This window comes from Electrophorus electricus, chromosome 10, assembly GCF_013358815.1.
Source record: "Electrophorus electricus isolate fEleEle1 chromosome 10, fEleEle1.pri, whole genome shotgun sequence".
NCBI classification, from domain to species: domain Eukaryota; kingdom Metazoa; phylum Chordata; class Actinopteri; order Gymnotiformes; family Gymnotidae; genus Electrophorus; species Electrophorus electricus.
This window is the reverse complement of record NC_049544.1, coordinates 1,021,084-1,042,608: the sequence shown is the minus strand read 5'-3', so window position 1 is coordinate 1,042,608 and position 21,525 is coordinate 1,021,084. Positions and strand designations below refer to the sequence as shown.

The window sequence follows — 21,525 nt, the reverse complement described above, 5'->3', positions numbered from 1 at the left end:
GGATAACACACCTTTACTCATGTGAATCAAATGTTTTGGTGTTTGTTTTGGTTCACAAAAGCAGTGAAATATATGAATAAATAGTATATATGTGTGCATATAGTATATAGCAGTAATATATAGAACATAGTATATACACTAATATGTATTATATATATATATATATATATATATATATATATATATATATATATATATATATATATATATTAGGGGTGGGACTCGATTAAAAAATAATCTAATTAATTAGCTTTGTAATTAATTAATCTTCAGAATAACCTGTTTTACTTCCCTTTCCTCATCATACAGCTGCTGGATTTTTTTCCATTGTCTTTCTGGGCGGCAGTTCGTAACTTGCATCAGCTGACGCAATTTGCAGCGTCTCTTGTAACCCTTTATCTTCGACCACAGAGAGCGGTCTACAGTCCACAGCAATCCATCTCGCTAGTGAATTGGTCAATTTGTCTGACGTGGACTTTGACATTTTGTTTCTGAATGTGAACCCCGACATGTGGTCGACTGTTGACTGGCGACACTGTTTGCTCGTACTAGTAAAATTATCACATTTAGCAGCTAAGCTAACATTACTGAGCTGCACGCTAGCCCCAACATGTTTTGCGGTGAGGTGGTAACGAAGGGTGGAAGTGCTCCTGTGATAATCAAACTCCTTCCTGCATAAAGTACAAGTAACAACATTTTTGTTTTTACTTCCATCTGGAAGTTTCTTGTATTTAAATTTCCCATCCACCAGCGAAGCCTCTTCCATCATCTCCATCATGCTCATCACCTTGTGCGTCAATATAATCTGTATACCTGGAACTCGTGCACTGAGAAACGTTCCACGGTGCAAAAGTGTGATTAAAATGCATAAATTTTTTTAATTCGTTATTTTCCCTGTAATTAATTAATCGAAATTAACGCGTTAAAGTCCCACCCCTAATATATATATATATATATCCAAGCTAATGTTATGAGGGTTATTCACCACAAGGTTGAACTTTCTCCTTATTTTCATTGCGATGGCAAAGACAAAGAGTTTTTCTCTATGTTAAGCTCGGCTGGATCTTGCTGTTAAAGTCTGCACCAATTCACAGACTCAAAATTTGGTGAGGACTCTTCTCACTAAGCTGAGTGGTGAAGCTCTATCTTACTCGCTGTCAACCACTGTCTGTACAACAGAATTATTAGCAAAGAGTTGCATCAATGATGTTTTGGGAGAAAACAACTGTTGCTTCATTTTAAAACCTTTATGCATGACCCTGAAGGCCTAAAGAGCCAGTAGATGTCTTTGTAGCTGAAATCACATCTTGTGAGTCTGCCATTACCATTGAATGATTTAGGTGCTTTGCTGCTGGTCTGGAACCAGTTATCCAATGTAAGTGTCATGCACATGATGCTACCATATTAGATGAAGCCCTTTCCATTTCATGCAAGTGAGGAAGTGCAGAGAAAGAAGTGAGATTAGCTGCCCCCTCAGTGTTCAGTCAGTGGGCACATCTGCCTTGGATTCCCCAGCTGGCTCGAGCTCAGCCATGGTGTCTACCAAGCATGGCACATCTACTGAATTCTTGCAAGTGCTGAGAGAACTGTCTACTAGTGCCCACACGCTGTCTTAAGGAAATCCTATCTGAAGTAACTGAACCTTTACTAAATTTAATAAACTGCTCCTTGAACATTGGCTACATTCATAAATCATTCACATTAGTCAGCTTTTAGACTACAGGCTGATCTCAAACCTTCCATTTATTTCCAATATCCTAGAAAAAGCTGTAGCTCAGCAAACAAGCTCATATCTGAATCAGACCCAAATACATGAAGTCTTTCAGTCAGGGTTTAGGCCTAATCACAGTATGGAAACAGCACTAGTTAAAGACCTGTTGTTGACTTTTGACCAGGGTTATGTTTACTTGATTATATTTCTTGATCGGAGTGCAGCATTTGACACCATAGATCACAAGATTTTACTAGATAGACTCGAAAATGTTGTTGGGATCAAGAGAACAGCCCTTTCCTGGTTTAAATCTCATTTAGCTGATCACTGCCAGTTTTCAAAATAAATGGACACTTTTCAGCATGCAACAAGGTTAGCTATGATGTCCCGCAAGGATCTCCCTGGTGACACGGGCCCCAGGGTGACGCCTGTTTTGTTTTCTTCTTGGTCTTTTTTACCTGTGCTTCCTTGTTTTGGTTGCAGTTTTCTCCACCCCCGTGTTTAGTTTCCCATCTGTTATTGGCTTCACCTGTCTAATTTTTGTCTTATTCATTTGCATATTTAAGCCTTGTGGTTTCTTTCCATTGTTGTCTGTGTTTTGGTTCATGCAGTTTTGTGTACAGTTGAAATCAGTGGTTCTTGTCAATTATAGAGTCACTCTGCTTACGTATTCTAGTTTAGCTCCCCAGGTTTTTATGCTCCTTGTATTTGCTTTATATTCTTTAGTTTCGTTTGTACTTTCCTTTAGTTATTAAAGTTCCCTCCTTGCACTCGCATCCTGCTTTTTGCCTTGTCTCAGTCACAGTTATATGTCTCAGTCAAACCAGAGGACAGATATTGTCTTAGTATTATTGAGGAATGCATAAAGAATGTCAGACAATGGATGCTGAGAAACTTTCTCGCACTTAATCCTAATAAAACAGAGGTGCTTCTATTAGGCACACAGACAGCTAGGTCCTCACTCTCTAATTACTCAATGAACCTCAATGGTCCCCCAATCACATCTAGCAGTTAAAGATGTTGGGATTATTATGGATCCCAGTGTCGCGTTCAAAGCTAGGAAACCCTTTCTCCACCTCAGGAACATGCCCCTTTGCATGAAAAGCTAGTTCATGCATTTATGAATTCAAGATTGGACTACTGTAATGCCTTACTATCTGGCTGAGTGCCTAAACAAGCTTCAGCTAGTTCAAAATGCAGCACCCAGAGTTCTTACTAGAACTAGAAAGTTTCATCACATCACTGCTATCTTAGCTACATTACACTGGCTCCAGGCAAAATTTCATTTTGATTATAAAATATTTCTAATGACCTACAAAAGTAAATGGTCTTGCCTCATAGTACCTTAGTGAACCCCTACTGCATTATGACCCACCATGAATAGTACCACAGGGCAGGCCCTATCCCATAGTATGGGATAAAGCTCCCATACTATGAAATAACCTTCCTGTAAATATTTGAGATTCAAACACAGTCTCGATATTTAAGGCTAGGCTGAAAACCTAACTGTACAGTCAGGCATTTTATTATATTAGTCAGGCATTTTATAGCTCTTCCTCTCTCAGCCCCCCGCGAATACACAGGGATAGGCACCATTTACATTTACAGCATTTGGCAGATGCTCCTATCCAGAGTGACTTACAAAAGTGCTTTGTCATTTACACATAGAATACATCCTAGCCAGTACAGTAGGTTAGAGTCAAAGATGCCAATGAACTAGAATGTTGTTTAAATATAGGCATCAATGCTGATGCCTAGAAGTGCAAAATACATAACAGAATGTCATAAGTGCAATAAATAATAAGTACTAGAGTTTGTTAGTCAACAAAAGAGCAGTCAAAATCAGTGCAATAAGCAACACACCACTGTGTGTACTAGAGTTTGTTAGTCAGTGATCATTTAAATATTCCATAAATAGATGGCTCTTCAGTCTGCGTTTGAAGACTGCAAGATAGATGGTGGAACAGACTTCCACTGGTTAGGAGCCAGGACAGAGAATAGTCTGCTTGTCTTCCATGAGACCTGAAGCCTAGTGTTTTGAGCTGAACTGCGCTTGAGGTTCAAAGTACTTGAGGTATGGATCGGGCTATGACCTTTGACATGTATGGAGGACCTGGTCAATTTTTGGCTTTCTAGGCAAGCATCAAGGTTTTAAATCTGATGCGGACAGCTACTGGAAGCCAAAGAAGTGAGCGCAGCAGTGGAGTGTCGTGTAAATTTTGGAAAATTGAAGACCAATCGTGCTGCTGCATTCTGGACAAGTTGTAGAGGTTTGGTGGCTCTTAGAGGATGTCCAGCAAGTAGCGAGTTGCAGTAGTGGAGTTTTGAGATCACAAGAGACTGCACAAGCACCTGGGCAGCTTCCTGCGAGAGAAATTGCCGAATCCTTCCTATGTTACAAAGGAGGAATCTGCAAGACCAGGTTAGATTAGAAACATGAGTTGAGAACAACAACTGGTTGTCCAAAGTTATGCCCAGGCTATGGACAGCTTCAGATGGTGATACCAGGGAGTTCCTGAAGGAAACTGTAAGGTCAAGATAAGGGTTTGGAGTACCTGGGATGTACAGAAGCTCAGTTTTACTGGGGTTGAGCTTCAAGTGGTGGGCTGTCATCCATGATGCAATATATCAGTCAAGCTTGCTGAGAAATGTGTGGAAACTTGCATAGCAGTGGTAGGAAAAGCCATGAGAAGATATTACATCACTAATAGAACAAGTATACAAAGAGAAGAGAAGAGGGCCTAACACTGAGCCCTGGGGGACACCATTGGAGAGTCTACATGGATTGGATGTAGATCCTCTCCATGTTACCTGATAGGACCGTCCTTCCAGATAGGCCTGAAACCATTTCCATGCAGAGCCAGTAACACCAAGCCTAGAGAGAACAGAGAGGAGAAATGTTGTGATTTATTGTGTGAAAGGCTGCTGAAAGGTCTAGAAGAATCAAAACAGATGACAGTTTGGCAGCTTTAGCAGCATGACATTTCTCCATCATTGCTATGAGGGCTGTTTCTGTAGAATGTGCCGGTTTGTAGCCAGACTGATTGGGATCATGCAGCTGGTTCTGGGTGAGGAAGAGAGATAATTGATGGTACCACCCTGACAGTTTTGAATGTAGTCGGTACGTGTCCTGAGGATATAACAGAGATGAAAGGAAGCAGATCTCTTGAGATCGTCTGGAACAGAGTGGAAGGAATGGAATCCAGCGGACACGTAGTCGGATTGCTGGAAGTCAGAAGTTGAAGAATTTTGTCTGAGGAGGGAGGAGAAAAAGAAGCCAGAGAGTTGGATGTAGGGGAATGAACACTGGTTGGAAGAGCGGGAACAGAGGAAAAGGACTGGAGTATTGCTCCAAATCTCTCCCCAAAGAAGGTTATGAAATCCTCAGAAGTAAGAGATGAAGGAGGGGGAGGGGGAGGGGGAGGAAGAAGGAGAGAAGGAAAAAATAATGAAGAGCTTGCGTGGATCCGATGCTGATAATTCAAATTTTCCTCTGTAGTAGGATGACTTTGCAGATGTTACTTCCAGTAAGAACCTGGAAAGAAGAGACGGGTATGATCTGAGGTCTGATTCTAGGTGAGTTTTCCTCCACCGCCTCTCTGCAGTCCTTCTCCTGCTGCAGTGGAGTGTTTCGGTTAGCCAGGGGGCAGGTGGTGAAGGTCTTGCAGGTCTAGAGGAGAGAGGGCACAAAAGATTCATTGATGAGGAAAGTGTAGAAAGTAAAGTATTTGTAACTGTGTCCAGAGAGAGAGAGAGGGAGAGGGAGAGAGAGAGAGAGAGAGAGAGAGAGAGAGAGAGAGAGAAGACAGAGTCAAGATGAGGAAGTGTTGACAAAATAGTAGAAGTAAGGGAAGAGTGCAGAGTTATGGAGTGAAGAGTTATGGAGTGCAGATTGTGACAGAAGGAAGAGGAACATGTTGGGGAGGACTGGATGGAAAGAGAAGGAATGGAGAGAGAGAAGGATAGAAAGTGATGGTCCAAGAGGTGGAGGGGGTGACTGTGATGTCCGGTGTTGTGGTCTGGGTGAAGGTCAGAACGTTGGCTGCTCTGTTGTTGGAGGAGACTGGTGGAGGGTGAAGTCAAATGATGTCAACAGCGGAACAGTGGTACAAAAGCTTTCTACAGGTGTTGTTAACTGCCACAGATTTCAACAATTAATTGAACGGTTGAGTAAGTGCTGTGTTGGTCCCCACAATTCACAAGTTGAAACTACACCTACAGCAAGTAATTACAGCTAACAGCAGACAAGCAACTAGGCTCAGACAAGAAGCCTTGAGTTTAACAGAATCTTAAGGCAAAAGTAAGAAAACTTAGATCATACATCAACCAACCATCAGATAATCCAAGAGAAAAAAAAAACAAAACACACCTGACTGGTGCAGGATGGGAAGGCACAGACATGCATTGCTGTTTTCTACTTTTGTCTCATTATTGCCTTTCTGATTACCAGGAACCTCCACCACCTGGTCAGAGACATCAGCAGTAGTCCCACCCCCCACGTCCTTTCAACACACACACCGGTTGTATAGTAATTGTGAACACATTCCATATTCCCATGCTGACCATCAGTGGAGATTCAGTCCAGTTTCCAGGTACCCTGCACGTTGTGACTCTCAGTTACCAACCAGCTTTGCTTCTTTGAAGCCTGTTTACAGTCCTCCTTGCAGTATGTCTCTGTGGGACAGAAGTCAAACTCCCAGAGAGCTAGATCAGCATGTGAGCTTTAGAAATGAGGACACCGTCCATCAGGGAAACACATGGTGGAAGATATTGGGGGCCAAGTATCTGCTCCTCTGTGGCAGGTCAGAGGTAAACTTTCCCTGGGTAGCCAATTTAGCTTTGGGCAGAGTTAGTTCACCGCCTGGTCCCCTTTTTAATTAAGGGGAACTGTTGGGTATAAATGTTCCGGTGGAAAGAGCATTGCATGATTTGGCCTTGAGCTTCCTGCATCAAGAATGATGAGCACTGGGTATTAAAGTCACCAATGAGGAAGTGGGTTCCCTGTGGTGATCAATAGTGATCAAACACTATAGTCACAATGAAGGCAGTCCGTTAGACTCATCACTGTCTAACTGCACTGAGCAGTGATTGGTGGTGTTATCTGCAGTGGGGAATTTAACAGGTGGCTCAGACCTGCTGCCAGCAGCAGGGTAGCTATGGCGTCCTCTGTGAACTACACTGCTGTTTTTGCCTCCTGCTTGTTTTGTCTTTTGCTCTTCCCTTTTGTTCTTTTGTTTTGTCCTTCTTTTATGCTTTGTCTACTTTTTTGTTGTTTTGCTGTTTCGTTTGGTTTTGCGCTGTTATTTTGTGTTATTTAGTATGCGTCTCATAATTGCCTTTGTGTAGTTTGTATGAATCACAGTCTCAGAGGCCGGCATGTTTGTATGTTCCCGAGTGGAGTAACATTTCTTCTAAAACTATTGGAGGGTTGGGTCAGTCCTCCAAGTCCTCTGTGTGCGCCGTTTTGGAGGCTCTGGGCAGATTTGTTTATACTTGTGGGGTTTTTTTGTGTTATTTTGTATTGTGGTTTTTAGGTACTGAGTGCTTTGCATGAGGGAGACTTGTTTCTGAGTGGGGCCTTCACTGGTTGCTGTGGTGATAATCCCCTTGGAGGTGGCTGAGACTGGTCGAGGTTTATTTTATGTACACCTTTGCATGTGATTATAGTGTTAAGTGATGTCCGGAAAGATTGCTTCCCTGGAGTAAGACTCAAAACCTTTTTGATGTTTATTCTCTTCTGAGGTGAATGTTTGTTTGTTTGTTTTTTTATCTTACTTCTATAACTGTTTTTTATCTTCTATAACTTGCTGATTTTATTTTAATCTGTGGAATAAAGATGTATTTTATTCTATTGTTTGTTTATAAAAATTAGATGCTGGGAGCTCCTGTCTCTTGCCTCCAGGGCTAATGAACTTAAGCCTTTTTAGAGATATTAATTCCTTGGGTGAAATTCCCAAAGTGGTATGGTCTGCTTGCTTTTATAAAATAACTCTGTATGAATATACTGCTGCCACACTTTGAAACTACCTGTGCCTTCTCTTTTAAAAACTTATTCATAAGTCATTTCCGCTGGCAAAGTTAGTGACAGGCAATTGCTTGGACACTCCAGGCACGTTGCCAGGCACCATTAGGCCAAGAGAGGAGTGTTTCTATTATGATGTAAGAAATGCTGCTCAGTCAGTATTCCTAGGATGGAATCACAGATTTGAGGGAGTAAAACCTGAAACTCTGGAATTGGACAGTCCATCTGCTGAGTAGTTGATAGACTTCACCTCTCGAATTTAGTGCTGAGACTCTGTGTCAAATGGAGCACCTGTGACCTGTGCTCATCACAGATGTCCATTTTCTTTAAGATTCGGTTGGCTAAAGGTGATCTGGGTCACATGTCCACACTGGCGCCTCAGAACCCCACAGCTTGCCATGTGTCTCAGTGGCACGTACACTGACCTCTGTTAAGAGTGCTGTTTCCTGTTATTAATAGCCATTGGTGACTGGAGAACTGAAGACTGTGTCCTGGCCCACGGCTGTGTCTTTAGTGCCCCCAGCACTTACATTTATGGAATTAGCTGACCCTTTTATCCAAAGCGACTGAACCAAACTTGCGTGGCAACTGTTGTCTACAGTGCTGGTTCAGGGTTATGGGCAGTTTCATAGGGATGAAGAGGGTGAGACCATTCTGCTGTGCCATGCTGAGCATCACAGCATGTGCCCTTACAATCTGGTGGACCTTTTCTGGCGTTCTCTCACCTGGCACATCCAGACAGTGTCGTCAGCCTCTGAGACACCTGAGTACCCTGTATGCAGCAATTATGTAACTGTAGAATGGAATATGGACTGTTAGGTGAGAGGACAGTGATATGGGCCTTTTGTTGTAATTCTCTAATTTACGCCATGGTATCGTCAATTCCAGCTCCATATAAATGTAACATATGGCTCTATGCATGGGTCCAAGTTTGTGTAAATATACGTCCAGTTAACCTCAGTTCCAGTGCAAGAGGATTCCTGTACACTATTCAGATCCATTTTTGTATTTATAAATGAAGCCCTTGGTGTATTGGTCAGTGCGGCTTTCCTTATGTATGCTTAACTCTGATGAGTTTTTCTTGTCACTCTCAGTTGTAGAGAATCTCCTCTTCAAATAAGCTATTAGCAAGCATGTAAGGAACCTTATAAATATAGCTAAGATAATGTTAGAATAAGTGCATATCGACTTCTTTTGTAAGTGGAAGGGTTGTTAATTCCTTAGCTCTGAATGTTTTCTCCCTCCCTCGCTAGCCAAATTAATATAGAAAATGTATTCTCTGATCTAATGCAAAAAAGCACTTGAAAACTTGTAATGTAATGTAATGTAACATGGCTTTCATTCTTAGCTTAGTGGTTAAGGTACTGGTAACCAGAAGGTTGCCAGTTCAAGTTGGGCCCCTGAGCAAGACCCTTAACCCTCAAGTTAAAGCCTGATCTGTACCTCGAGTACTTCAAACCTCGAGTACTTCAAACCTCAAGTACGGCTCAGCTTGAAATACCTTGAAACACTGTGCTTCAGGACTCATGGACGACTATTTTCTGGCTTCAGGACTCATGGATGATTATTTTCTGGCTTCAGGTCTTTATTGTTCTCTATAGAGCTTATATGTATTTTGTACTTCTAGTCATGAACACTGATCCCTGTATTCTACAGTATTCTAGTTCATTGGTATGTTGGACTCTAACCTACTGTACTGTACTAGGATGTGTTCTACGAGGAAATGACAAAGCACTTTTATAAGTCGCTCTGGATAAGATTGTCTGCTAAATGCCGTAAATGTAAGTTGTACTCAGTCATAATTGTAAGTTGCTTTTGGATCAATTAAATGCCATATTTGTTTTAATGCCTAAATATGTTGCATAAAATGCAAATATCCAAATATCCAAATTCTTGTCTGTTTCAGATCTGAACATCTTGCAGACTGCAGAGGGCTTGCAGAATGCAGTATTCTTTTACAAAATCTCTTGCATACATTCTAGAATTGCAGCTCTCTTCTTTTATGTAAATTAAAGGCCTGCTAAAAAAGGCTCCACAAGCACACACATACCCCTTTATCTGGTATTAAGATTAACTCACTGGAGATGTATTTTGTAATAATATAGTAAATAAATTAGAATCTGTGTTCAGTGACTTACAACATTGGGGGAAAATGCAAAGTATGCAAAAAGACAAGGAGATAAGATGTGATTTTACTGACAAGAGCACCTACAAACAGTGACCAAGCAGGACAATTGAAAAGGGAAGCTGATGTATACATGCACTTCTGGTGTAAATAAATGATTTCTTTTTAAGTTTGAATTTGTTCAAGATGCCCCAGTGGGGAAAATCCTGGGTTGTTTCTTTGGTGTGCCACTGCAGAAATGGTGTTTTTCCTGGGAGATTTTAGGTGGATGTGTAGCTGGACACTCGGTCTTTGACTCTGTTCCAAAGAGAGCTGGTTTGGTCTTTAGCCCACTGGATGTAGGGGTCAGTCATGGTCTTCATGTGATCCTCATAGTACATGCTGGCCAATTCAGCCACTGCACTGCATATGTGTTTCGCACACCCAATCTCTGTCTAATTGCAGGTTGACAGCTAGGCCTAAAGTTCAGTTCACCCTCACTTAGGGTTCACATAGTGGCACACTCAGATGGAAGCAGGGTGGGGGTCATCAGGGTAGGGGCTCTGTTGGCCAGGCTTAGTGGTCCTCTGCTGGTAGCCACTGGTCCAGGAGGGGCTTGATTGCAGTGATGGTCTTGTCCAGTTGCTCACCCCAGTAGGGGCGCAAGTATTCCTCGTACAGACCCAGGACGCCCAAACGTGCCTTGTCTTCAAGGGGTTCCAGCTCCTTAAATAATGCCCTGCATCAACCACACACAAAACAAAGAACACAGGTTTATTAGCATGGGTGCACTGTTAAAAGAACAGATGTTGCGGTTTGAAATTCCTGTTGAGTTTGTCTCCTGTTGTGTAGGTGTGTGTTTGGTGTGTGATGGAGAACATTGTTCTAATGCGCTCTGGGCCTTATGCTGACCCCTACCCCTTCTACAGATGATGGCGTCAGCAGTGGAAGGAGGTGCTAGGATGGAGGGTTGGAGGTGGTGTAGGCTGACAGGGTTGTGACCCCTACTCACTGAGCCAGTTTGATGGCAGTCTGCAATTTTGGGCAGCTCTTCAGGTGCTCGGCAACTTCCTTGGCCTTTTCTCCTGTGACTGTGCCCTCTGCCAAGGGCACGATGAATTCCATGAAATTCTCGAAACCGTTCTCGAGCCTCTTGTAGAACACAGATTTCAGGCCTTGGTACTTGTCCACAAGCTCTTGACTGGGTGCCGGTACATCACACAGGCACAGCGACACTGCGGTAGTGGGGAGTGGGGAAGAGTTCAGTTCAGTGGACCAACTTCAACAAGCAAGTTCATCAAAGTGTGCAGCAGGAACCTTGATATAACTGATCAGTTCAAAGTGAGCTGTATCTTGTCTTAGGCAGTTGTGTGTGCACGTGTGCAAGTACGTAGCTGGTTGGATTATGTAAAAGGCAGATGGTTGTGTGAGCTCAGTGCACGTATCTTACCTTGGAGTGCAACAATGAGACCAAATACCAACTTCATCTGGGGAAAGAAGCCCAAATGTATGAATGTCAAATGATGTTTGAAGTGAAAAAATAATTTAACCAGACCACAGATTTGTTATACAATATATCTGCAAGTTACATGCTTTGTAAAATTGTTTAAGTGCCTTGCCCACAGAACAGAATATTCCCTCATTAATGTGTGTGGGTCAGAGCGTTTGAAAGTGCAGTACATTACCTTGGGCAGTGAGGAACCTGCTGAGAGCGTCGAGGATCAGAGAGCCAAAGACTGGAAGCACCTGGAGAAGCTGAATGTACAGATATACTCTCACCCCTCCATCAGTCTGGCCATTAGACCAAACAAACGTCATCAGTCTCACACACACACACACACACACACACACACACACACACACACTCTCTCTCTCTCTCTCTCTCTGCTGACTCTCTAAACACACACGGTCACCCACTGTTCCAGAGGGCCAAACACCCCCAGATTCGTTTGACAACCCAAAGTCCAACCTACCTGGTCAGCGTTCAGCTGATCCTTTCTGCGCACTCACTGATCTATGACCTGAATCTATTCTCTCCAAGTCTACTCATTCAAATACATGATTTGAATGCTAATTGTGTTTTAATAAACTAATAAATCAGCATCTGTTATGTTCACCGCAGTGTATTTAATATCTATACAGTATATTTAATGTCTGTATAGTTTCCCGTTTTATGTATGTAAATTTCCCGTTTAATTCTTGTTGCACGGTACAGTTGAATTGTTATATGGTTCTGTGTTATATGAGGACTATGGAAAGTGTGTGTGCATCTTTGCCTTTTGAGCATGCACATCTACCCGGTACAAGGTGAACTTTCTAGGGGTACAGTTAGTTTTGGGTAACAGATCACTCCTAACCCAGCCATGACACTTAGGACAGAGACATTTAAATATTAAAATATATTGGTCAGCAAAATATCCAGAAATGTAATTAGTCTGATCTTTTTTCATGTTTCATCCATGTCCTTTTTGGTACTTAAGGGTACTTCTAAAGGATATGTATAGCTTTCCAGAATCTTTATTGCTTTTCTATGATGTGCTTGTCTTAAATATGCAATAACTTATTTTTTGGTTAACTTGGTGTCTGGATAGCATGGCGTGTGGCTAGCATGACGTGTGGTTAGAGTGATGTCTGGCTATTGTGGTTTCTGGCTGGCGTGTTGTCTAGCAAACCTGATTTATGTGAAAAATTGTACTCTCATCACCAAGAAAAGCAATTGCAAGGGATTCATAAATATTGAAATATGTTTTTCTTTTTTGCATGCTAATTTAGGCACTCTGGTTGTTTTTGTCTTTTAATGCCTAAAATGATTGCATAAAATGTGCATCTCTGTTTCAGAACTGTTTGCAGATTGCAAAGCACTTGTATTCTTTGTTGGAATTGCACATATTCCAGAATCGATGCTCTTTAGTGTACATAAAAGACCTGCTAAAAACACTGGTGCCTGGACAAAGGTCACTGACAGGGTCTCAGCACACGTGCTGGTGGACTGTGGATCACAACTGAAGAACTTTACTCTTTGATACGTTGCGTGTCTTGTCTGTGGTCTATGACCCTGCAATTTTGGATTAATTATTGCAACCTTTTTTTCCTATATGGATATTATTTATAACCCTGCACCCAAACAAACATACACACACAAACAAATGTACACACACACCTTTATGAGGTATTAAGTTTAATAATCTAGGGGTGTGTTTTATAGTTATATAGTAAATAAGTCAAAATCAGTGGCCTACATCACTGGGGGAAAAATGCACAGTATGCAAGAAGATATGGAGATAAGACGTGATTTTACCAACAAGAGCACCTACAAACAGTGACCAAGCAGGACAATTGAAAAGGGAAGCTGATGTATACATGCACTTCTGGTGTTAATAAATGGTTTCTTTTTAAGTTTGATTTTGTGTTAAGTTTGAAGTCTGAAATCCTGGGTTGTTTCTTTGGTGTTTTTTCTAGTAGGTTTTAGGTGGATGTGTAGCTGGACACTCGGTCTTTGACTCTGTTCCAAAGAGAGCTGGTTTTGTCTTTAGCCCACTGGATGTAGGGGTCAGTTATGGTCTTCACATGATCCTCATAGTACATGCTGGCCAAATCAGCCACCACACTGCCTGTACTCACAATCCTTTCCTTTAATTCACTGGCAAACACACACACCCACACACACACAAATAGTGTAGCTTTACAGAAAACCTGAACGTAATCCTATTAAGATTTCAGTATGTCTGCGCATTAAACCGATTCTGACAGAGGTATTTTTATTGGCTTGCAGTAAACATCAAAGCACTGAACACAACGACGTCTTACATAACCAAGCGGGCACAGTGCCAGCTGTAAAGTGCCCGCACATGCTGTGCCCACGGCAGGTGACTCTGTACCTGTACGCCTCCTTTACATGCTCCAAGTTCAGTGGGGCTTCGGCCATGGGGGGCGGAGGGTCTGCTGTGCTCATCCATGCTACGGGAGACCCAAACAGGCTCGTGAGTTAGTGAGGATGTGAGTGATAACAATAATCAATTCATCCGCTTCGTTTGGGGTGTGACATACACACAAATTAGGTGTAACAGAGTTGAGAAAAATGCTAAATTGCAAGAATACACACTGACACTTAATAATCACATAACTGACACTTACATAATTACTAAGTCACATTTAGAGAGGGATTGCACATTAATGGAACATTATCCTGACCATTGTAAACAGTTAATGTTAACAGAGTAATAGATAATGCCATTTCTGTTTTTTTAATGACAGGATCAAAACCCAGCATACAAAAGTGAACATGCATTAATAAAGAAATCCCATACCTTGTAGCACGATGACCAGGGCAAACACCACCAATCTGGATATCTGGTACAAAGGGACGACACCACAACATTTAAATATTTTTTGTACAATCACATTATCATATGCAATAACCTTATCAAATCTTGGAATTTACAGATAAAATCAGGATTAGCTTTTAAAGGTGCGTAAAAACCATTAAGAATTCAGACAGAAGCCTCTTTCTTTGGGGCTTTGAGTTGAGCAGTCTAACTAGTGGATCGACTTCCTGACCACATCTCTGTTGTTTTTATGATGAAATATTGTTAGTTTCAGTCATGCTTCAGTCCTGGGAAATAAGGTGGCGTGATTGCATTTGGCTTATTTCGAACTCTGCATTCAGAGAATGGATTACTCATTATTGGAGAATTGCATTGGTTGTTTTATCTGTTGTGGCAGCTGCAACAGATTTTTATTAGTTTGTTTTTTTTGGGGTTTTTTTCCATTTTGTCAGCCGCGTGGCGTTGTTGAAAGTTAAGTACCCTGCCTTTGGTTTTGCAATAATGATGATAATTCACTCAAGGAACAATTGTAGGGAGGAGAAATTTTAGGGGGTGAAGACCATCGAAACAGACCGTTTGTTCTGGCCTCTGTCATGACATTAGTAAACATCTGAGATGCCATGTGAAATAGCTACACACACCAATGCAGTATTTCACTTCCTTCCATAAAAACACACCTGTGCGATAGTAGTACCTTCACATAACAGGCTGTGGAAACCTTTTACTGATGCATCCCCGTACGGATGTGCACGTGTTTAGTTTGATGAACAAATGCTGAACTTCCAAATGACAGCTACAGGACCTTCAACTCTTACGCCAGGGTACTACTTCAGTCTTAGTTGTTTATTTAATTTCCTGGGTTAAGGGGAATCAAATAAATGCTGTTATTCGCTCCCAAATCACCTGCTGCTTTCTGGAAGGGTGGGGGGGGGGGGGTCGATTTAAGCGTGCTGATGATTAACTGTGAACAAACTGTGACTTTAACCTGGTTATGTGGAAATGCGACCTGGGGGGGGGGGGGGGTCTTTCTTTGAAAATGTTTGGGCACATGACCAAAGTGGCATTGAATGCCTGCATAAGGTCCATCAGTATCATTACACTGTAACCTTGCTTGTAGACACTGTGATTCTCCTAACCGTGTGCTTAGAAGTTCTTAGAAATAATTTTCATTTGATATTATTTGATATTACACTACTGATTAAATGCAAAACATTGGTGTATCAATGATATGTGCCCAACTACGTAACAAAAAATTCTAAATTTACTCTTTAAGTACATAATATTAACTACCCCAGGAATACAGACAAACAATTTTTTCCAAAGTACACACAGAAGTCAAAAAACAATTGGCTTTTATTTTTATTGCTTTAGCAATTTCCAGCACTTATTTGAACATTTCAAGAATCTGAGAGCATCAGTTTGATCAAATAAAGTATTGCACAGATCAAGGCAACTAGGGAGCAGAGGAACACAGTGTGCAGAGGCTGTACATGTTGTGTTGGTCAGACACAGAGGGGCGTAGGCGTGTCATAACATCAGCAGCTGAAGGGGGCGCTCAGGCGGGGGACCACGGGGATCACAGGTCCCACGTTTACTTGGTCGTGAAGGTTTCATCAATCTTCTGCTTTAACTTTTCTATATTTTCAGTAATCCATGACCTGAGACAAGCCACAGATAAAACAAAAGAAAACAGGACTGTCAGTGTAGCTCTGAGGTTTGCGCCAACCAATTAGCATTTGGATGGTTCAGCTCATAAGTTCTGACAAGCTGAATAAATAAAAAATTTGCTTAATATCCTTTGCTTGTTTGATATGCTACAGTCTTCATGTGAGAGCTCTGGGTTACCTGGTCTTGGAGGCCAACTCGCTCTCCTCTAATTTCTTCAGAGCAGAAATGGCCTTCTCACTCAGATCTTCTCCAAACTCCTTGAGTTTTGTATGTATGTTTGCAAAGTGCTCCTTCACCGTCGGCTCCTCCACTGTCGGCTCCTCCTGGGCCTCTGTTGGCAAACATGGGCATGCTTGTGACTTACTGATGTCAAAGAGCTCTGCACATGTCCTCTAAACCTTTTAAAACATGAGGTATTCAGGGAGGGCTTCTGTCAGGGCACAGAGGAGAAGATCAGACTTACCCGTGTGTGCAAGCAGCACTAACAGTAGTGCAGCGACGGCAAGGTACAGTTTCATACTGGTGGACTTCAACGAAAAAACAGTATTTTAGATATTACAGAGACAAACATTTACATCAAAAACTAACTGTACTGAGCTTTTACAGACATTATGGACAGGTTGCAAGGTGTTTTGGACAAGCGCACACCGTTGGGGCCAAACTAGGAATTCAAGAAAACTGGACCAGATATTGATTGCTTAGTTCTTCATTTTTATTGTTATGTACTTATTTTTTCTCTCTCTATCACTCTATTCTGCTCCTTATGGTCTGTGTTGTTACTATTCTAGTGTCTATTGTCACCCAGAGGAGGATGGCCCCCCCTTTGAGTCTTGGTTCCTCTCAAGGTTTCTTCTTCATGCTCTAGAGAGTTTCTCCTCACCACTGTCGCTTGCTCACTGGGGGCCTGGACTTGGACCTTTGTAAAGCTGCTTTGTGACAACAGCTGTAAATAAATTTGACTTTGATTTCTAACAGCTATTTCTATTTTCTCTTGTCTTCTATTTTTCGCTCATTTTCACTTCCACTGTGGGATAGAGCAATAGTCTTCTACGCCTGGAACCTTTTTATTTCTCGATTATATAAATAGTGTGAGAGAGTGAACTAATAGGTTTTGAAAATCAGCATTATGGACCAAATGCCGCATTGCTAATTGTCACATTGCTAATTGTGTAATACTTATCGATTTCAAACACGGCACGTTTAAGCATATGTAACGGATGCACGATTCTCTCTCTCTCTCTCTCTCTCTCTCTCTCTCTCTCTCTCGCTCTCTCTGCAGAAATTACACATTACACAAGCATGGCTCCTAGATGTCGCCAAAGTACAAATTAGTTAACCTTCTTTTATTGATAGTTCCTTGATTTATCATTAATTTAGCGGTAACACACAGACTGCGTTCATTTAAACAGAAACATGTGACAAAACTATAAAACGATGTATCAAAGCCATGAAAAAGCACAAAAAACTGGACCATTGTAACGTAATTAAAAATAATTAAAAACAGTTCTACCTGTTTCGTCTCCTTCCAGGGATGTTTAAAGCATAACGGGCGCGCAGCTTGGGTCTATATAACGCGCGCCACAGTGCTGACGTAATCACAGCGCACCACCTCTGACCTATCAAGACCTCGTGCGAAGTTTATGCAGAGCCCATGTGTGCCGTCGCAGGAAGCCCGTGGTCCGATGTAGCCAACCTGAGTCCTTCGGGGGGATGAGATGCGCTGATCGCTATTGTGTAACGTGGAATTACACACTCTTCTGTTTTCTGCGCGGTGGGCCAGAGCATGTAGGTGGATGTGCAGTATAAGTGACCTTTGAGATGGATCTCTGTCACATACCCATGGAGTACAACATGTGCCCCATAGGAAGGTGCTGGCATTGTGGAGTGTGAAGTCCAGCTGTTATCAGAATAACTAAGGGATGTTATCAAGAATACCCTGGACAGGGCAAATTTCACCCACCCACACCCAACCATGCCCCACAGATTCACACTGCAGTCAAAATTATTTATACCTATCATAGAAATTTACTTTTGTGAATTAAAGTGTGAATCAATGCAATTTGGCATTTAAAGGTGAAATGCAACAATTTAAAAGCTGAGAATTTGAGTTAGAGTTAACTCTGACTGGTTAATGGGTTTAAAAAACAGAAAGTATCTTTAAGGTTTTCTGTTAATGTTTACAGCATTACTGAGTCTTAAAATTATACTAAATCCCACTTCTCACATTTTAACTCACACTTTCTGGTGTCATCACTGTTCAGTTGGAACAAACTGTTGACTCAGTACTGGACTGATAACTACACATTATTTTATCATTTAAACTCCACAGTGCACATAATGTGGCATCACATCTAGAGATATAGACAGAGCACCTATCGGCTAGTTTTGAGTTGATGCCACCGTAATTAACGGGCATCTGGTCTGATTTAGCTCAGTTAGGAGCTATAGCTTACTCACATTGACTTGGTGTTGGACTTTTGTAAAGCTGCTTTGTGATAACATCTGTTGTAAAAAGTGTAATATAAATACATTTTGATTTGATTTGATTAGTAACTGTGATTTTGTAAATATATTTGTGATGAGATCAAAACCGCAAACTTTTGTAATCAGAAGCAGTCCTTTACTAGTCTTGCAAAGTCTCTTCACCCTACAACACAACAATGTCTTTGTAAAGAAAAACAACAATCCAGCTTGACCTTAGCGGTGCCAAGAAACCCAGCCAAAAGCAGCACGGTGCTCAGCATGGACTGACCACTGGCCTACATTTTTTGAATCTGTTTTCCTGTTTTGTTCCCTGTGCCTTTTGACATGGTGTTTGCAGAAACTGAGTCACGTGTAGAGTTTATTTTAAAGGCCTTGAGCTCATCACAGTTGGCGTTTGGATGCGGCGTTTGTAAAAGTGCTGAGAAATGTCTCCGCGGCGTCTAGACTCAGCAGAGGGGAAGTGAGGCTCTGTGCAAAGGAGGATGTTACTCTTGGGGTGTGTGTGTGTGTGTGTGTTGGGGGGGAATTGTCATGCAGGGAGACAATGAACTCCAGTTACCTCTGGGTTATGAATACAAAAAGCCAGAGAGGCCTCTACAGGGGAGTAGAGCTGCATTTGCAAAGCAGAGGACAGGGATAAAAGGAAGAATAAAACTCTGTTACTGGTGGGGGGCCAGGGGCCAGGGGGCCTGGGGGCCTGGGGGCCGGGGGGTTCCAGTCTGCCACCTTCCACGTGCCATTTGGCTCATTAGTAATGTCTAGTAATGGGTACGTGTGTGTGTGTGTGTGTGTCTCCAGTCTTACGCAGATGATCATTCCACGTTTATTTTTGCATTTGGTCTATGCTGCTAAAAAGCCAACAGCTGGGTGCACCCGTGTGTTTGTGTGTGTGCGTGTGTGTGTGTGTGGGTGGTGTGAGTGGTGTAACCGTATGTGTGTGTTTATGAGAAAGTTACAAAGAGAGATCTACAGTACACTTCATGTTCTTTGAGAGCCTTTGTGTTCTCTGAGGCATGAACGTGCCGGTCGGGACATGCCCTGACTGTGGCTCATGCAGGTAAACAAGAGGAGAAAGAAGAAGACCTCCTTAAAATATGTTTTGGCCTGGGAAACATGTTCTTATATCTGACTGAACAAATACAAACCCTACAGTACTGAGTGTCCAGAGTGATCAGGACAGATTTAGTTTCTCACAATGTTCAATTATGTCTAATTAAATTCAAATGGAAGTGATGATTGTTTTTTCGTTGTGGTCCTGCAGTTTCCGCAGGTTACTGCAGGGCATTCCTCCCCTGGCACCTGCGCTGCGCTGAAGACACCCTGTTGGCCGTTTTAATAGTGCTGACTCGCTGGATGTTTGAGGTTTTCCTGTTTATCCCTCCAGCGAACCAGCAGGTCTCGTGTCTTCGCTGTAAGAAGGCGCTCAGTATGAATTACAACAAAGGCTTCAAGGAAGGAAAGAGCTCTGAACCCACACGGCTTCTTCTCAGCCCTCACGCGCTCCCTCTATCCTCATTCTTCTCTCAGTTTCTCACATATAAATATGCGTGCTGAAATAAAAAGACACCGCAGGTTAGCCTCTCAGGTGACCCATCTCCTGCCATATCAAATAAATGTGTTCTTACATCTGTTCCTGTGCCGCTGTGTGTTAATAAAGTGTTTGTCATATTAAATTATGAGTTTAGTTCCAGAAGCAGAGGAAAGGCAAGAGGATTAGAAGTGAGTGATGAAGAGAGACATCGTCTGGCCTAAAGATCCACTGTGTGAAGTGTGTGTGTGTGTGTGCGTGCGCGTGTGTGTGTGTGTGTGTGTGTGTGTGTGTGTGTGTGTAGATGTGACGCATAGATGGATTAGAATTAGCAGCACAGTGTGTTCCTTTATCACTCTGCCTCAAAGGCCTGTAGGAATGTGTGAGCAGTTTGTAACATGTCCGCTCCCAGCAGGAATAAGAGTAAACAAGAAGGAACAAATCCCAGTGGACAGGGGCGGAATTTGGGAAAACAGGATCCTGTTAAGGAGCATTAGATGATGACCAAACTCGTGTGAGTGGTGGGAAGCAATGTTTTTTTATTTGGGGGTGGGGGTGGTCTGAGCTTCCGGCAGTGAAAGGAATGAAGAAACTGTCCAGGGTGGGGATTTACATAACAAGAGCTGAAAAGGCCAGGCAGTGTTTATGTGTAGGGGCTTGTTGTGAAACACAGCCTCTTTTGTTATGGTGATTGTGTACATGTCTCACCTATGATCATCTACAAAGTGTGGATCCCAGAGTTTTAAAGAAATGAACTATAGCACATTCTTTAATGGGCATGCACATACAGAGTTAAACCGCCTGAACCACAGCCAAGCTATGATAAATAACTGGGTATTTATTTACTCTCTCTCTCTCTCTCTCTCTCTCTCTCTCTCTCTCTCTCTCTCTCTCTCTCTCTCTCACTCTCTCTCTCACTCTCTTTTCTCTCTTTTGCTCAATTTCCTCTCATCTCTCTTTTGGTCTTTCCTCTCTCTCTCTCATATAAAAATCAGACTAAGCCTATCTATAATCCTTCCCGTAAGATATAAAGTCTGCCTGAATAAAACCTCCCCATCTTCACCTCACAGCTACTTAACCCAGCATCAGTCTCCGTCTCAGAGCTCCAGATGTGGGTGAGCTCAGGCGTTGGAACTGTAGAGGTCACTATTGATGAATGTCGGTAACGTGTGGGCAGGAGGTTGCAGGAACGCGTTATTGCCCGTACAAGTTCGTTTGTGTAACCTGGATCGTGACTGTGAGGTGGCGTGACAAAAAGGACCTTTAGGGGGGCTGGATGTGGAGGCGGGGCCAGGCGGTGAGGGCGGGGCCAGGCGGTGAGGGCGGGTGTTCTGACTGAAAACCTGCAACTAGTAGAAGACTGATCAGTCTCCAGAAAAATGAAAGATCTTGAAACATCAGAACGTTAAAGGCAATCGTTCCACCTTCCTTTGTCCATTTTCCTTCTCTGATCAGTGGGTCAGTGGAGCCAGTGAACTACCTGTCTAAGGTCATCATCCACTGTGTGTGAACTACCTGTCTAAGGTCATCATCCACTGTGTGTGATCTACCTGTCTAAGGTCACCATCTACTGTGTGTGTGTTCTACCTGTCTAAAGTCATCATCTACTATGTGTGTGTTCTACCTGTCTAAGGTCACCATCTACTGTGTGTGTGTTTTACCTGTCTAAGGTCACCATCTACT

General features: G+C 42.4%; 1 protein-coding gene and 1 long non-coding RNA gene across 2 annotated transcripts; both read right to left on the bottom strand.

Annotated features, from left to right (window-relative positions):
- Positions 1 to 13,054: 13,054 nt before the first annotated feature.
- LOC118242178 lies at positions 13,055 to 14,359 on the bottom strand. The gene is made up of 3 exons (XR_004776622.1): positions 14,145 to 14,359; positions 13,716 to 13,794; positions 13,055 to 13,477 (listed from the first exon to the last, which is right to left on the bottom strand). It is a non-coding gene; the product is annotated as an uncharacterized LOC118242178 (long non-coding RNA).
- A 1,138-nt stretch (positions 14,360 to 15,497) lies between these two features.
- apoc1 (apolipoprotein C-I) lies at positions 15,498 to 17,435 on the bottom strand. Its single transcript, XM_026996596.2, has 4 exons — positions 17,341 to 17,435; positions 16,294 to 16,357; positions 16,008 to 16,161; positions 15,498 to 15,820 (listed from the first exon to the last, which is right to left on the bottom strand). Exons 2-4 carry the CDS (start codon positions 16,346 to 16,348, stop codon positions 15,754 to 15,756), a joined length of 276 nt encoding a protein of 91 aa, XP_026852397.2. The 5' UTR covers positions 16,349 to 16,357; positions 17,341 to 17,435; the 3' UTR covers positions 15,498 to 15,753.
- Positions 17,436 to 21,525: the final 4,090 nt, after the last annotated feature.